Genomic DNA, 17,289 nt, shown 5'->3' with positions numbered 1-17,289 from the left:
AATATTAGTTTAAACTCATATGCTCATTGATCTTCAAAACTTTGAACGTACAGAATTAAAAAAGATTAAAAGAGCCATAACTGCGGGTAGTTGTAATTGATAGGATAGAAAGTCAAGCTCCTGCTGCTTCTGAGCCCTCACATCAAAACTTTTAGCTCAATTAGGACCTGGCCGCACGGTGGATTTCACTTGTCTCACTCTACCGCTCTCTTGCCTCTCCTATATCTTCCTCCGTCTGTCTCTTCTGTCATCTTCCTCTCGGAGCTCGGAGGGTCTTAATTACTCAAAAAATGCTTCACGGAATCCAAGTTCTCCACACTGTAGCCTGCTGCTCCTTTTCAAATCCACCCTTCTAACTCGAATAGCATGTGCAGAACTTACGAGAAAGGAGAATAATTGCTTGGATTTTCCACCACAGTTCTCCAAATTAGTCTGAAGTAGTCTAATTGGGGCTAATGATGGTTAAAATGAAGATTTTGACAACATTAGCCCCAATTGAACCAACCGGCGCAGTATTGAAAGATCAGGTTTGGGAATCCTGCAGCATGTGAATGTTTAGGTGGCATTCCCCATGTGTTTTAATCTGCTAAATTTGGCTGCTCTGACGAGTTTGCAGCTAATTAGTTGAAGAATTCTGCGAGAGACGTTCATACACATCTTTGCTTTGCTAGGCCATGTATTCCCAAAAAGCGCCTAATCAACAAAGATGGTGTCGATTCATTTTCTTCTCTTTGTTTGGTGTAATTAGTATAATTGTTTAGCTGGTGAAGAACAGTTCGCACAGAAAGAGGAAAAAAAACACACATGCTTTATGGCTGGCACAGCATGGCAGCGTTTAGCGCTCCTCGCTAAGGCTCTTTTTTTTTTGTAATTCGCTGTTGAGGAGTATTGGCGCAGATCCTGCTTTGTTCTGGCTCTTTCTACACACACACTTTTCTTTCTGTAAACTGCTCAGCTGACCCCTCACCCGTCTCACCCACTCAGTAAGGATTACCGAGACCTCTTTTTCTTTCGCTCATGCTTCTCCCTTCTTTGTGTTTCTCTCTCTCTCCCCCATCTTTTGACTCACTCTTTTTGGCTCAGTGATGGAGTAAAAGTGTGTATTTTTCCTGTATTGTAACACAGTGGGTTTTTTTTGTTTGTGTTGTCTCTTCATGTGTGGGTGTAGGTGCACTTCTTTTTGTCTTCCTGTCTGCTTTTTTTTTCTGTCTCAGTGTAGAGCTCAAGGCTATAGAAAACGGTCTTAACTGCAGTGAGTGTTGAGGGTGAAGCGAGGGGTGCGGTGTGATGCAGAGTTATAGAGGAGCTTATGAAAACGGTGCCTCTGTGTCTAACCCCTATTTCTGAAATGGGCCTCAGAAAACATCGAGGCTGAAAGCTCGGGTTGGCTCGGATTCCCCAGATGCGCCTTGCTGTTTTCACACAGGTGTACACACACACAACAAACACACACTATAGCCTCTCTTTCTTTGACTAAAAACACACTTACACATCTCACCCAGAATTGGTTTGTGCGTCATTTGTGAGAGGGAGAAAACCTGATGAATGTGTGCTGCGTTATTGGTCTGTCACAAACTATTTTCAGCAGGCCTTTCACGTTCATCCGTGGCATTTCCTGAAAGGAAAATAAAAACTAACACAGTCAACAGGAAGCAGAGCAGCTGAGACTTAGGCAGTCCCTGCAGTGTTTGTTAGTTTTCATTAGATCAAATGACATTCAAGCCCCCGTGTGAGAAACCAGTTCTGACTTTAATGAGTCGACCTGTTGATCCCACCTTATTAAAGATGGTCACTAATTCAGCCAAAAAAAGGCCTTTAGCTGGCGTCTAGTGAAGGACCCTTACATTTGCAAGGCCCTTTGGGAATAAACTTTCTCTTTTGGCAGGGTTTGAAATAGTATCTAAGTGAGTTTTGTGTACATACTTTCAAGCTTTAAGAATCGCTACAGTGATTGAAGATTAAAAGGAATGCTTAGAAGACTGACCACTTCATCAACCCCTGTTTCAGTTCCAACAGAAAACATACGATTCCCATTCATTTCCTCAAGCTCCTGCTGGAGGTTTTGTTGGTATATCAGACCAGTTTGAATATGTAATCCCAGTTTTGTGCTTACTTCTTGGTCTCCAGTTGCCTTTTAATATCTCTCTAAAATGCTGGGACTAGCTTAAATTGAACCTGTTAAAGGAGCAGTATGACCGTTTTCAAATGATGCTTGCTCTCTTGTTGAGGATACAGTGGAAGCATGGATACCACTGTTGTGTAGTTAATGTAAAGCTGGATAGTTGGCATAGGATAAATGAAAACTGACTAAAAAGGCTAGCCTGGCTCAGTCAGAGGTGAGAAAAATCCACCTAACAGCACATCAGAGATCAGAGATTCACCCATTAAATCTCATTGCTTAATCTCTTCTAATAATTAATTAGTGAACAACAACAACAAATTGGGCATGTTTAAAAAGGCAAAATGAGATGTAATGCTGTTTTCAACACAGAGTCATTATTATTAAACTTTGTGTTTTTGCCCTGATGAAGCAATTAAGACAGAGTAATATTTGAATATATCAGCAAAATCACAGGCTATTGGCGGAGTTAGCAACTTGTGAACATAAAAATGTAAAGAAGGGACTAGGATTGGGAACCTGATGGTCGCCGGTTCGAGTCCCAGCCTCAATGAAGTTTGGCAAGTGGACTGATGGCAGGAGAGATGCTGGTTCACTAGCCTGGGCACTGTCGAAGTGTCCTTGAGCAAGGTACAGAACCCCCAACTGCTCAGGGTGTGCTGGTTGATGGCAGCATCCTCACTTTGACATCTCTCCTTAAAGCTGGGGTTGGTAATCAGATTTAGATACACTTTTTGTCATACTGGTTAAAATGATCTTTATGTCCTGATGGCAATCATTACATGATGTGTTCCTAAAAAAGAGTGAAAAAAATCTGCTATCTACAGCCGGAGTAAACCTGGGAAAACACCAACCAATCACCGTTTTTTGGCTCCCCAAATTTTAAACCAATCAAATCCCGTCCAGCCGTTCTGCCCTCCTCCTGCGCGTACATTTCCCCGACGTGCACTCCTCCGAGTCCCCGTCTCCTGCCTCTGCTTCCCCTGACTCTATTTACTGCCCCTCTCGCTCGTCCTCGGGCCTGTCCCCTCTGACCTGATGAGGTGCTTTGCTCAGGACTGTAGTCCGGATCAGAGTCTAAAAAGCTCTCACCAACAAGCAGAATAATTAATGACGTTCAGTAAGTCCTACAGTCCTAGTGATGACGAGCCGATTCGTGAACACGTTGAGCTTTAATAACCGGTCACTGTCGGCCGTGATCACGCCAACCGACAAAGCAACAATCAATGTTTGAATGAATGAAAAACTTCTCCTCTTGTCTCTCCTCTCTCCCACTCACACACTCTACACCTCTCCTGATGCCTTCACTGACCGTCAACACTGTAGGAATTAAGAACATCTACACTGAACACGTTTAACAAACAGTAGAGTTGTTACAGTATTATATATGTGTTATAACTTTTCTCCTGATATCGTGTCACCGGTACAACTGGATAATGCTAGCATGATAGTTGTGAGTACTAACAGCAGCCATGTTTGTTTGTGTTTTTAACTTTCACTATGATAATGTTTTGGTGAGGACCGGTTTTGAATCAGTCACGATCATATGGTCGAGAGTCAGCGGCGCTCGTGCATGTGAGTTGGGGGGGGGGGGGCGTCGTTTTGGAGGAGCTCCGAGGGAGGAGGGGAGGGGTTAGACGGAGTCCTGAGGAAAAGCTACATTCAAATTCATGCTGGTTTTCCGAGACTACCAACCCTAGCCTTAAGTGCATGTCCACTGCATGTTTGTGAATAAAATTGTATGTATACTGTATACCAAACTGTGTGTAGCATGACCAAAAAATAACACGAGCGGAAAAATTTAATTTTTTAATAAAGTACGGTTCTATTTCTTCTAAAAGATAACTACTTATTTTTTAACGAATTGAATGTTTTTGGGGTACAGTATTTAGGTGCCAGCTAGTTAATGCTAGCTTGGTCTCGTAAATGAAACTCCACAGAGCAGTTGGCTGTTAGCTAGTTAACTGTTAGCTAATTAAGTAATCGTTAACAGTTAACTAGCTAATAGCTGACTGCACCTTGTTAGCTTGTTAGCAAACAGAAAAAAAGCCAAGCACTATATTCCAAAATAATCACTTTTCATGGATTCAGGATTTATGTAACTGAATTTGGTTAGCTTTTAAGTGAAGCCAGACTGCCATTTCTGCTTGTTTCTGGTCTTCACTCTAGCTTAATCATGTGACTGCTACAAGGAATAGTAAAACTTCTGTAGAACAGGGGTTCCCAAAGTGTGGGTCGGGACCCCCTGAGGGGTTGCAGGACACCATTGGACGGTCGCGAGATGTCTTCCAGGTTTTTTTATATATATTTTTAAGTAATCTAAATTTGCTTATTTTACCCATTATTGTAAAAATATTGTGAAAAATTGTAGTTGCATTTGAAATAAAACCCTGCAAATAAGTACATTTCATTAGTTTTCTGCCTTTCTTTGTTGCCAGATGACTCCTAAAGTTATGGGTTAGGGTTAGCTAACAGTTAATTATGTGGGTTAACTTTTTTTGAAGTAAATGAAGTAGTGATGGGCGATATGACGATATATATTGTACATACGATAGAAAACTGTCTATCGTGTCATTTTTCTTCTATCGTTTCTATCGTCGTTTTATCAATTAAAGTGAATCTTCACAGCATAGGCTGTACTGCGACTGTGGTTTTGCGACATTACGCTGCTTTACGTTAGTCACGTGGTACCAAACACGCCGACACAACAACACCAACAACAACACATGCAGACGAGCAGGGACAGGTAAACATGGAGGAGGACGGCTCAGAAAAAGTTCTATCCCAGTCACAATGGACACATACAGAGTCCCAGGAAGCTCAAATCGAGCTTGTGCCGAAAAGAGGGGGCACGTCTGTGGTTTGGCTACACTTTGGGTTCAACGCGTCTGACACGGAGCAGAGAACCGCGGTTTGCAAACTGTGCCACAAGGTCGTTCCCTCGCCTGACGCCAACACAACAAACCTCTTCTATCACCTGCAGAAGAAACACGAGAGGGAGTACATAGATGTTCAAAAGTTGCGTTTGAGCAAAGAAAGAAGTGAAGCAGGGCCATGTCGGACGAAGAACCGCTACTACACTCAACGGAGCCTGCAGGAGTCTTTTGCACGAGGCACACCGTATGAAAAAAATTCAACAGTTTGTTTATTTGATACCTCCACCTGCCTCTTTAGGGCAATAATGTTAGGTACTGTTGTTGTTATACTGCTCTGACTTGAACTACAAAGATAAAGATTGTAGAAAAAGCAAACGTGGAGGTTTGGTCGATCCGCCGCTCTGCCTTTTTTGTATATTATATAATTTTGCACTCCTGTACAGCAATCCAATTTGTGACATTTTCATGTCACTTCCAAATAAAGGGAGAGGAAAAAGTAAGCAATTTCTGTAGTATGTTGTCCAGAACGTTTTCAAGTTATTCTGTGAAAACTATGTCGTTACGTATATCGTGGTATATCGTTATCGTGATATAAAGTAGTCCATATCGTGATAGAAGATTTTTTTCATATCGCCCACCACTAAAATGAAGTGTGAAGCAACATTTAATCACTTCAAGGGATAGTAGGGGTCACAAGTCTTTGGCACCTATGTTTTGGGGGTCGCGGGCTGAAAAGTTTGGGAACCCCTGCTCTAGAACGTACTTCATCGAAATGCAAAAGTTCAGGTCTCACATCAAATTTAAAGGAATAGAAGTTACTCGGAAGCAAATTTGGAAGTTGAATTGATACTGCTGTCATGTCTGTTTGTTGTGTTTGGAGCTCAAGCCAAGAAGCGGATAGCTTAGCATGAACAAACAGCTAACCTTTCCTTTTTTATAAGCTCTAAACCTCGCTACTATCAGATTTAGAGCTCACTAACTATATTTTAATTCCATACAACAAAGTCAAATGTGAAAGATAACTTGTTTTTTTACCCAAATGGATTTTTTTGAGGTGAACAGCAGCTAGGTGCTAGCTCGTTTATGCTAGGCTTGGCAAGGCTAACAGTGTTGTAGCAAAAATACTTGGTTGGATCAACTTTCTTCTCAAACTCGGCCACAAAAAAATAATGCTTTATTCCAAGATGTTTTCTTTTCTCTATGTAATGAAGAAAAACAAGCTTTTAATTGTTGATCATTTGAAGTAGCAGCCCTCTAAAAACCTTGGTATTAATTCATATTAAATCTTTGTTTCTCCATCTGTCTGTTTTGTGTTTTCCAGGACTATAAAGCGGGCCTGGCTATTGCTGAAGTGGAACTGACTGCTGCCAATATTAGAGACGTTGACCGCAGGGGCTTTGAAATCAACACTCCCTTCAAGAGCTTCTGGTACGTCTGGACTCTTTATTTCTATCCATGTGAGTGTGGAGTGTTAGTTTGTGTTGGGTTTTTTTCAACCCTCTTGTTGCATGAAAAAAAACAAAACCTATTCACGCCAGAAAGAGTGTGATGTATGAAGTGTTTTTCATTGGTTTGCATGTAAAAGCGATAAGTGCCCTCTATTTGATCTCAAAGCTCTTACCTTGACTGGCACTCTGTTTCTTTTTTGCTTTTTCGAAGACAAATGTTGAGTGAAGGAATCCCTCCTTGAATACATTCACCAAAAGAATGACAAACTCAACAGGTCAACATTTCACTACCTTTCCACATTTGTTTAAGAGTGGTAGCAGCAGAATATCTTCATCTAAATTCCTTCTTTAGATACATTTCACTGCACATCAGCTCATTTTAGCATATAGGCTGGGAAATTCCCTTTGCATACATTAAGCCTCTTGTACTTTTATCTCACTAATCACATCTCATGTAGCATCAATATTCAGGGCGAAAAAGGCAAAGGCAGGCAGACGGTTAATCTGCTTTTTCACATGTAAGGTATTAAGAGTCTCATATAATGATAAGACTTAAAGGTGCCAATAGTAAAAGAATTCCCATACACTGGCCTTCCTTTGAAACCTCTGCTTATTATCTTAACCCAGACAATTTGATGAATACTTCAAACAAGTCTGCTCTCAAGGTTTTAAATAAAGAAGCCTCTCTTCCTTCCTCCAGCCCTTCTCTTCAGTGGAATGTTCAAGTTTGAAACCATTGTGTTGCTGTTGGAATCAAGAGTGTCTTTATTCAAAGTAAAACAAAGGTCATGCGAACAACAGAGAGAAAAAATATAACTGAGAGATTCAAGTCTTGGCTTATAATTTTCAAATGAGTTGGAATAAAGTATTAACAAAGTTAAGATATAAAGGTCACTGACTGTTCATGAAGAATTCTTTCACACCTGGTGTTTGGATCATGTTTTTCTTGGTACCATTGGATCACACTTAGAATTTGTATCTTGAGTTAGGAGTGCACATTGAAATAGCCAGAACACAAGCACAACACAGAAAAGGTTAGGCACGTCTTATTTCTTTTAGGAGCATACAAAAATCACCTATCTCTGCCTGCCTTTGTTTATTTTCCCAACAGATTTGAGTAGACTAAGTCTGTCTGCAGTTTTAACTGAGGGCCTTTATGAACCTACAGCTAAGTTTGTTCAAAACCTATAAAGAAATCGCAGATTATCCTGCAAATTGAAACCATTTTTTTATAGAGCATGCTTACTGCCACATAAAAAAGGCAAAACTTGTGCGTGTCTTCTTGGATGGAGATATTAAATTGTGTGAATGTAGTGAATTTGGCTGTCCTGCAAATACATAACATCAAGATTGACTTTCCAGGGGCGCTGGTGGCCTAGCCGTCTAAAGGCTGATTTATACTTCTGCGTCTCCCCTATGCAGCAGGGGCTGACGCGGACATGAGCCCCACATACTTGTGCGTCAGTGCGGTCTCTCTGATAGCCGGTCACCTGCTTCCGGTCCTGCTACGATCTCTGTTTACTTTTCCACATCGTTTCAGAGCGTGTTCTGTTAATCTACAGCTGATACATGTTGCTGTTTATCATACAGACATGATTACATGAAGAATAGAGAGGAGGAGATGAAATACACGGCCGATGTGTGGCCGATGTCCGGGATCCCGGAAGTGCTGTGAATGCGGGAAAGACAAAGCTGCCGAGCGGACCAATCACAGAGCTTGCGGTCCGCGTCGGCTCTACGGGGAGTTACATTTTGGAGGAGGTGCACGTCAGCTACGTGCGTAGGCCTCGGCGTAGGTACGGGAGCTACGCGGACCCCCGGCGTAGGGTACGCCGTTGATTCAACGCAGAAGTATAAATCAGCCTTAAGCGCCCCACATACGGAGGCTACAGTCCTTGTCGCAGGGGTCGCCGGTTCGATTCCTGCCCGGTCGACTATTTCCTGCATGTCTTCCCCCGCTCTCTACTCGCCACATTTCCTGTCTCTCTTCAGCTGTCCTGTCAAATAAAGGCAAAAAGGCCAAAAATATAACTTTAAAAAAAAAAAGATTGACTTTCCAATGCTACCTCTCTGATGTTTAAATGATTCTTAACACATTACATGCTCACACAGGGCAATGCAGTGCTCACATAACTGTAAACACAGAATGAAAAAGACACATCTGAAATGCACTAGAAAGATCTTCAATTACAGGAAGCTATGTAGAATGTCTCTTCTTAGTCAAGCCCCCGCATGAACCACATGCATAAAAGTGACCATAATACTCAGAAAAACAGTTTCAAACTCAACTCATAGTTTAACATTTCATTAAAAATCCTCATCAAGGGCGCAGACTTATCCTAATGGTTTAGTTGCGTGCCAATTAAGCGGTTGGCCCAGGTTCAAATCCAGCCTGCGGCCTCTTTCCCGCATGTCATTCCCCCCACTCTCTCCCAGCTTCCTGCACTATCCCACTGTCCTCTCCACTATAAAAAAAAAAGGTGTAAAAAGCCCCAAATATAACTTAAGGAGAAAAAAACAATCACCGTCAAACATTTAAAACTAAAAGTTTCTCAATTTAAACTGTACCATATGTTTGACTTGGATAACATAGATATAACATAGAAGAATGGAATATAACATGACTTCTGGCACTGTTGGAGGTGGCAGCCTGCCAGTTGTTGCACTTCCTAATACCATGCGATACGACATTTACTTTCACTTTCAATTAAACTTGAATTTGATATAGTATCATACCTTGCATTAAACGGATAGTGAGTTTTAAGTTTTTTCTACTTCTCAGTTTAAATGCTAATACTACTGTTCATGTAACTGCAATAACTACTTTTCAACTCAGCTAACGTTCATTGCCTAAAGCTCCTGGGAGGAGTTTTTAGCTGGTGACGAAAACAGACTGAACTGATGCGAACGAGATCCTTAATAGGACTTTTATATGAACATATTTATAGTGTCTTAAAGGTGACATATCATGCTTTTTTCATCAATATATATTGGTCTAAGAGGTCCCCAAAACATGTCTTTAAAGTTTATGCTCAAAAAAACACTTTGAAATCAGATTTTGGCATGCCTGAAAAGCCCTCTTCTTCAGTCCTCCTCAGAACACTCTGTTTTCCCTCTGACCACGCCCCCTCAGGAAGTGGATGTGCGTCGGCTCTCCAGCACGTTGATCTAATGTTTACATGTTGGCTGAATATACACGGCTGCTCAGAGATCACGTCACTTCAACCCTCTGAATCTGATCCAGAATCTGATCCTGATGGAGAGGCGCCTGTAGCAGGACCTTTCTGAAGGATTGGTCACAGATTTAGTGTTTCTTGTTGTTTTATTTATCAGTATGTAGACGTGTGTCTTGGTACACAGCTACGAACATGTAGCTATGTGGCTATGCTAACTAGCGCTAGCACTTATCCATGATAAATAAAAATCATCCACTAGATCTTCAAATCTGCAGACGTGGGGAGTAAAACCGACATCTACCAGAAAGGCAGCAGGACCTTTCTGAAGGATTGGTCACAGATTTAGTGTTTCTTGTTGTTTTATTAGTCAGTATGTCGACGTGTGTCTTGGTACACAGCTACAGCTACAGCTATGAACATGTAGCTATGAGGCTATGCTAACTAGTGCTAGCACTTATCCATGATAAATAAAAATCATCCACTAGATCTTTAAATCGGCTGACGTGGGAAGTAAAACCGACCTTTGTGTTTATTAAGACAGCCTACAACTAGCATGCCTCCCTCCTAAGCTCCTTGTTAGCACACATTTGTGCAGGTAATGAAAAACGGAGGAGGGATTCAGTATTATTTTATACAGTCTATGGGCTGAACAAGCTCCGAGCTCTGACTCCGTGACAGACCGGATATTGTTGTTACGTAACAAAAACACGGAAGTCTGAAACGGCTCGTTTCACACACATTTACAGAAAGGTGGAGAAATCAGAACAGGGGCAGAATGGATTTTTTTCATTCTCGGGGGGTTTGTAGACATGCCAGGGACACATATTTCAGGTAGAGAACCATTAAAAAGTCCATTTTGCATGATATGTCACCTTTAAACTGCTGGTAGGGGGCGCTGGTAGCCTAGCGATCTAAGCGTCCCACGTATAGAGACTATAGTCCTGGTCGCAGAGGTCGCTGGTTCGACTCCGAATGGTCGACCATTCTCTGTATGTCCTTCCCCCGCTCTCTACTCCCCACATTTCCTGTCTCTCTTCAGCTGTCCTATCTAATTAAGGCGAAAAAGCCCAAAAATATCACTTAAAAAAAACATTTGCTGCATGTCTACCAATAGGCTCTACTCCCCATAAAAAAGGCAAAGATTCAGAAGAAATATCTTTAAAAAAAAATGAATATTTAATTAATTAGTATAAGTTACTGGATTTTCCATTGGAGCACCAACATCAACACAAAATTAAAGTTATTTGTTAGAGCTTTAATATTTTGTCTTTCTTTTTTTTTTTCATTTCAGGCACAGGTTTCTTTCATTATAAGCTTCATATACTTCAAATGTTAAAAACTATACACTTTTATTCTACACTTCACTTGTACTTGATGCTTTTTTGTGTTACTCATATGTTAGCGCACTCATTTTAGAACAACTAGACCCTTGAAATATCTTCCTCTTCCATCTTATCTTGACTTAGCTCAGCTTAACTTATCTTATGAAAACAATGAGACAGATTCCTTTGACAGCAATTTGTTCGCACCCTTTGTTCTCCTATCCAATCCCCGTCAAAGACTTGTGAAACAACAGCAGCTCCCACACATGGCAGACATGTGAACACAGTACATGAAAACAGGTCCCTGTACAAAAATCATTAATTATCGATCAAGGTCTTCTTTTTTTTTTCTAAATCAAATCTCCCTTGGGGGGCCTCATGCAGGTATCTCTGCCATCGTAGGGCACGAAGCCTTTTCAGGTGACCCCACTCCCTTGGGGCCTCCAATCAATGAGCCCGGTGCTTGTTTGTGCTGTAATGGCCCATTTAGAATACACCCATCACAGCTGCCTGGACAAAGCATACCTTCTTTGTTTGTTTGTTTGCGCTTGTTCGCTACTTTCTTCTCTTTTTTTTTTTACTCCTTTCCCTTTTCTACTCGTTGCCTTGGGTAAAGATTTTTTTCCCCTCCTCATCCCTTTACCTGTCTGTTGCATGTCGGATCGATCTGTTTGTGTCAGTGCCTTTAATGGTCCCTTCGTTTGGCAGCTTCGTTAATACGCCGGGCGTAATTGCCATTTTGTGCGAAACAAAAAAAAAAGAGGTGGAGTTAAAATGAGCTCAGGTCTCTTGAATTGTTTTGATGAGGCGATTGCTGAACAGGTTTTAGTGTGAGTGCGCGTGTGTGTCTTTGGGTCTGTGTGGATCGAATCGATTGGTAGCCCTGGGAGCGTTCTCCTACCTGCTCAAGGTGGGGATTAGTGAGAAACTCATCTAATCACTTTAAGCTGTGGAGACTCACTTTGGCTTTTCCATTGTTTTTGCTGCCGTTAAATGGACAGAGCCTTCAGCCCGCTGCGGTGGATGCTGTAGCCGACTTTTATGAGTAGAGAGAATGACAATGAGGCGAAGAGGAGAAGTTACTAAGGTAAAGACACCCCAACTTTAAAGGGAACTAAACTTTGTTCTACCTCTACTAAAGTAAAGCTGTAGATAAATTCCCAGATCAGGGTTAAATTGGAGAAAATCCAGTGTAAGGTTTGTTTAGTGTTTGTCTGACATTTCTTACTCCTTTGTTTCAAGGTTGTAACTGAAAAACACTAGAACTACATCTATTTTGGCTGTATCGTTAAACAAGACCTTCACACTCTTTCTAACAGATTCAATAAATTCTTGTAAAGTCACCTAATATTTCAAAGAACTATCAATGCCCTTAAAAGTAAAGTATTACTCTTAACAAAAACATATTCAATCATATGAACCACTCTATATTTGACTCTAACAATTTTGTCCATTATGCCCTTTTCCCATTCATATTTTTAAGGAATCTGATTTCCTCACTTACATTTTGAATGCAGGGGAGAAGAAAAAGAACGTGTTACAAAAGATGGTGAAGGACACAATTGGGAGTCAACTTTCTAAATCAAGTTTAACACCCTGTATAACTGAAAATCAAAAAATAAGAACATCTATTGAAATTTCCAAACCTAGTCATCATGGTACTGTTCTTACAAAATACATTTCACGAGTGGAGACTGATACTATGTCCTTGAATGAGCTGGGAACCCTGAAGCTGACTTAAGAGAGCAGAATTTCCAACTCAAGACCATGAAAGTCATTCAATTTAAGTTTTAAGTTTAATAGTATAGTTTGATATTTTGGGAAATAAGCTCTTCTGCTTTCTGGCCGGTAGACGAGAAAAATGACACCACACATGCATGTCTTTCCTTAAATATGGAAACCTGCAGCCAGGATACAGTAAGCTTAGCTTAGCATAAAGACTGGAAAAGAGGTAAAGCTTGATTGCTCTTTCAAAAGCTTACAAAGTATGTCTACTAGCATTTCCTAAGCTAGCTAATAAACATATAACCAATGTTTTGTTTGAATAAAATTTGAAATGTATTAAAGCTGCTGTTGGTAGTCACAGAGTAAACATCTGTTCAGAGAGAGTGACTTTGAATGTCAACACTATCCCTCCCAACCAGATTTCCTCTTAGACCCCCAACACAGATCGGCGTGTGCAGTCATGATAGTGCCAGACTCATAACCAATCGGAAGACGTAGTTGGGCCACCCCTTAACCAATCAGGACAGAGGATTGGAGATTAGCTATGATTGGTACGTCATAACGGAACGAGGAGAATAATAACATTGCTTGATACAAATGTATTGGAAAATGCAGAGATTTCGCAATAGTCTCAAATTACTCCATTTACTGGTGAGTACTGATCGGTATTATGACCTTTTCTCTAAATCCAGCAGAAAAAAGTAACAGTTTGTACACCAGTCCTACCAACAGTAGCTTTAAAGCTCCTGTGAGGAACTTTCTGTTTGTGTTGACTTTGGTGCCCCCCTGTGGACTAAGTTATCTTGCTTATTTTATCCTGTACATGTGTAAACTATATTATCTCCTTCTGCTTTCAACTAACAGTCAACTATTTCACTCATTAAGAATAATTTACTATAGAAAAAGTTTTTTTCTTGACATGCTGTCAATCACCCCGTCTGACACCTACCCTCTCACAGCGATTTCAGGCTTTAAAATAACAAAACAGAAATGATCAATACCTTTTCTAACAATCTTGTTTGCTTTTCTAGGTCATAAAGAGGCATCACTGTTAATTTCAGTCCGTTTCATGACCACTCAAAAACTCCTCACAGGAGCTTTAAGTAAAAAAAAAAGTAAAAAAAAAAAAAAATTCTGGTGAAGGCTGTGTCAATTATTTCTTGGCTATGAGTAGTGAGTTCCAAGAGTCTTAGCATGTTGCAACCTCAAAGTGACAAAATGGTATCAGGACTCAATTACACAGTGCCAGGAAATAACATTCAGAGATGTTAACTTTGTAATAGACTATTTTTCCTTTCTAGTATCCATGCTAAGCTTAGCTAACAGATCCTGGCTCATCCTCAATTTTTACGAAGATGAAAGTTGTGTGGACTCCCTTATTTAACTCTCTGCTCTTTCCCTTTAACATTCACACTAGCCACCCAGTGGAAAGAACAATCAGAAATCAATTAAAGAACATTAGAAACTTTGTGGTTTCTTAGTGGTCTTTGTTTCTACGAAGAACACATCAGTTAAATGCATTTTTAGCTTACTTTCAGCTTTGATAACGTTCCAGATAATTATATAGGAGCAGGCTTGAATAACACAAGAGCGCTGTGATTGTAGTTTGAGGCAGGGATGGAGCTGATGGAAGTCTGAAGCCTGTTAAACAAGTGATTGACATATTTCAACAATATAAGAGATTGCTTGAAAGTTGTAATTTAAGCGAACAATACTTGTCGACAGCTTAGTGAAAACTGAATTTACAGTGAGGGCAAAGGCAATCATTTTATTATCATTAGCTTGTAAAACAGTGATTTTACTCCCACTCCCCCTCTTACATTTGTGTTGTGTTTGATCCTGCGTGTTTATTTACTTTATTATTTTGTACTTCTCGTCTATACCACCTGTTGTTTCCATAGCTGTGGTTAATTCTGCAGCCTCCTCTGAGACCAGCCTTCACTTCATATCTTAAACTCTGCGGCTTTGAGGGGGGGGCCTCCTCACACTCCAGCCTCCTGCCTTTCCTTCACTCCTCTGTGGGTTTTTTGGAAGCCGTGTTGCAGTTCAGCATGCGATGTGAGCAGCCATCTCTTTAGACGGGGCCCCGGGGCCGACACACCGGCGGGCACAGAACAGCTGAACCCAATCAACCTATCGATCTTTGCCGGGGCTACTTGGGCGAGGCTGGCCCCGGTGTGCATCCTCTGCTGCGGGCAAATGCTTCCCCTCCCCGCCGGCTCTTTCCCCCCCCTCATCTTCGTTCTTACTCTACACCCATCGCCTGGTTACCATGGAGACCAGTGGTCCCACTTCTGCTCTCTTAAGTGCTACTAGGACTCTGTCTCTTCTTTCCCCTCCCAGCTTCATGTCTTTGTATAACACTTCAGCATGGGCTTCCTCGTTTGAGACTGGAGGTTGCCGCTTGCTTCATAGTCAATTTTTCAGAGAATAACCAAAAGCCAAAGATTGTTCCAACTTATTGACTGACCAATAATAAAAGGAGAACTTTCCCAAACTTTGTAAGCTTGAGGCAGTAAATGTTGGACTACAACATTTTAAAAATGTTAAATTAGTTGGCAAATAACATTCTTCAGATCCTCTTAAAAATTGGTTGTCACCCAACAAGGTGTTAAAGTGAGCAGGCTGGGCATGTGCTTCTACACAAACCTCTTCCTCTAGATGTGTTTAATGTGTTTCTTTAAATGTGTTTGTACTTTATTCAATTATAAACTGGTTTAACCCAAAAAATAAGGATTTCTGAAATGTGTAAGTAAACAGAGTTGTTTCTGATGTGAAAAACAAAGGTTTTTGTTATCACCAAATTTGGGTTTCCTTTGCTAGATGCCTCTCGGGGATACTTGATTTGCTATTGGGATGTACAGTGGATGCTTCAATGAGTTTCTTCTTCTTCACGAACATGTGAATATGTACATGTCAGGGAAAATATTGCACTACAGGCAAAGCAGTGGAAGGAAAGAAAAGAGTATGGTGTGCCCAATCAATTCTCATTACTGAAATAATTTAATAATAATAATAATGAATTTTATTTATCACGCACTTTACATTTGGAGCAAATCTCAAAGTGCTACAGGGCATAATAAAAGGGCAGTAAGAATAAAAACAGGGTTAAAAACAAACAGTAAAATGCAGACACTTGTTAAAAGCATTTGTTAAAAGCACTGTGGAAGGTCAGATAAAACTATGGAAAAAAACAGGAAAATAAAAACTAGGAAAAAGCCCTCTGAAATAGGAACGTTTTTTAGTCCCTTTTTAAAAGAGTCAATAGTCTGTGGTGCTCTCAGGTGGTCAGGGAGAGCATTCCACAATTGCGGGGCAGCGGATGAAAAAGCCCGGTCTCCCATAGTGCGGAGTCTGGTGCGGGGGCAATGGAGGCGGTTGGTGCTGGTGGAACGGAGGGTTCTTGTGGTGGTTTGTGGGTGTAGCAGTTCCTTCAGATATGTGGGGGCGTGTCCATGGATGCACTGATGTGTGAGTAGAGAGATTTTGAATTCGATTCTGTATGAGACAGGGAGCCAGTGGAGTGAATGTAGGATGGGTGTAATGTGGTCGTGTTTACGCACTCTCATCAGGACCCTGGCTGCGCAGTTCTGGATGAACTGCAGTTTATGAAGGCTTTTGACCAAACATCAGACATCTTTCATAGTTGTAGTAATCTGGAATAATTAATCAGATGGCATTTGTTGTAAACTTACCTTTCTCTATCTGAAATATCGTCTTTGATTAAAAACTGTCAGTCTCTCACTGCAGCCATGGCACTACAGGACGCAGTATCCCAACTTTCCTTGAATAGAAACCATATCCTGCAAAAACATCCCGCATTAAAACTTTAAAGATTTTAGTTGGGCAGGTGAGACGGATTGATTCACCTGCCCTGTCGCCCCCTCCTCCCACCTCCTATCAATATCACCAATCTATTGCAATCACACATAGGCCTACCCACTCAGCCAAGCCCCCAAAACTGCTCCAAATACTACACCCCCCCCTAACCCTGCCAAGCTATACTGTGCTGTTTAATTGCTCTCTCAAATCAAATCAATAACAGTGAGCCATGTGTTGGGGTGGTGGTGGTGGGGGGCAAAAAATCGATTCTTGCAGCTTCACGGCCGAGTCAGATCGGGAGAAGGAGGAGTGGATTGAAGCAGTCCAGGAATCGATCGCAGAGACACTCTCCGACTATGAAGTGGCAGAGAAGATCTGGTTCAACGAGGCCAACAAGAGCTGCGCCGACTGCCGCGCCCCGCAGCCAGAGTGGGCGTCCGTCAATCTGGGCGTGGTCATCTGTAAGAAGTGTGCAGGTAAGGGACTCAATCACATGACCTGTCTGTCACTATGTGATGCACATAGAAACACATGCAAGATGCAAGAAATTGAAAAACTACATACTGCAGACACTCACTCACACACAGCATTGTGTGAACTGACCAGGCAGCCTGTCCAAACATCTTTATTTGGTAGAATTTAGAAAGCAATGGTTCCCAATCTGAGGTTATTGGGACTTAAATCTGAGGAGTTGCATTATAAAAGAACGGAAAAATGACACTCTGTAGAATTTAGTGATAGGAAGCACTAAACAACAACTTCTTAAACTAGGTGAAGTGTTGTATACCCTTGTGAGCATTA

At 41.2% G+C, this 17,289-nt stretch overlaps 1 protein-coding gene across 1 annotated transcript in view; it reads left to right on the top strand.

Annotated features, from left to right (window-relative positions):
* zmp:0000000660 (arf-GAP with Rho-GAP domain, ANK repeat and PH domain-containing protein 2) overlaps positions 1–17,289 on the top strand; it is a 209,934-nt gene that overhangs the window by 72,865 nt on the left and 119,780 nt on the right. The window contains 2 exon segments of the mRNA XM_034676822.1: positions 6,317–6,423; positions 16,765–16,964. Of these exon segments, the coding sequence (XP_034532713.1) occupies positions 6,317–6,423; positions 16,765–16,964 (307 nt within the window).

Source organism: Notolabrus celidotus, chromosome 23 (genome assembly GCF_009762535.1).
Source record: "Notolabrus celidotus isolate fNotCel1 chromosome 23, fNotCel1.pri, whole genome shotgun sequence".
NCBI classification, from domain to species: Eukaryota; Metazoa; Chordata; class Actinopteri; order Labriformes; family Labridae; genus Notolabrus; species Notolabrus celidotus.
Note: the sequence above shows the minus strand (reverse complement) of the source record. Positions and strands in the feature narration are given on the sequence as shown.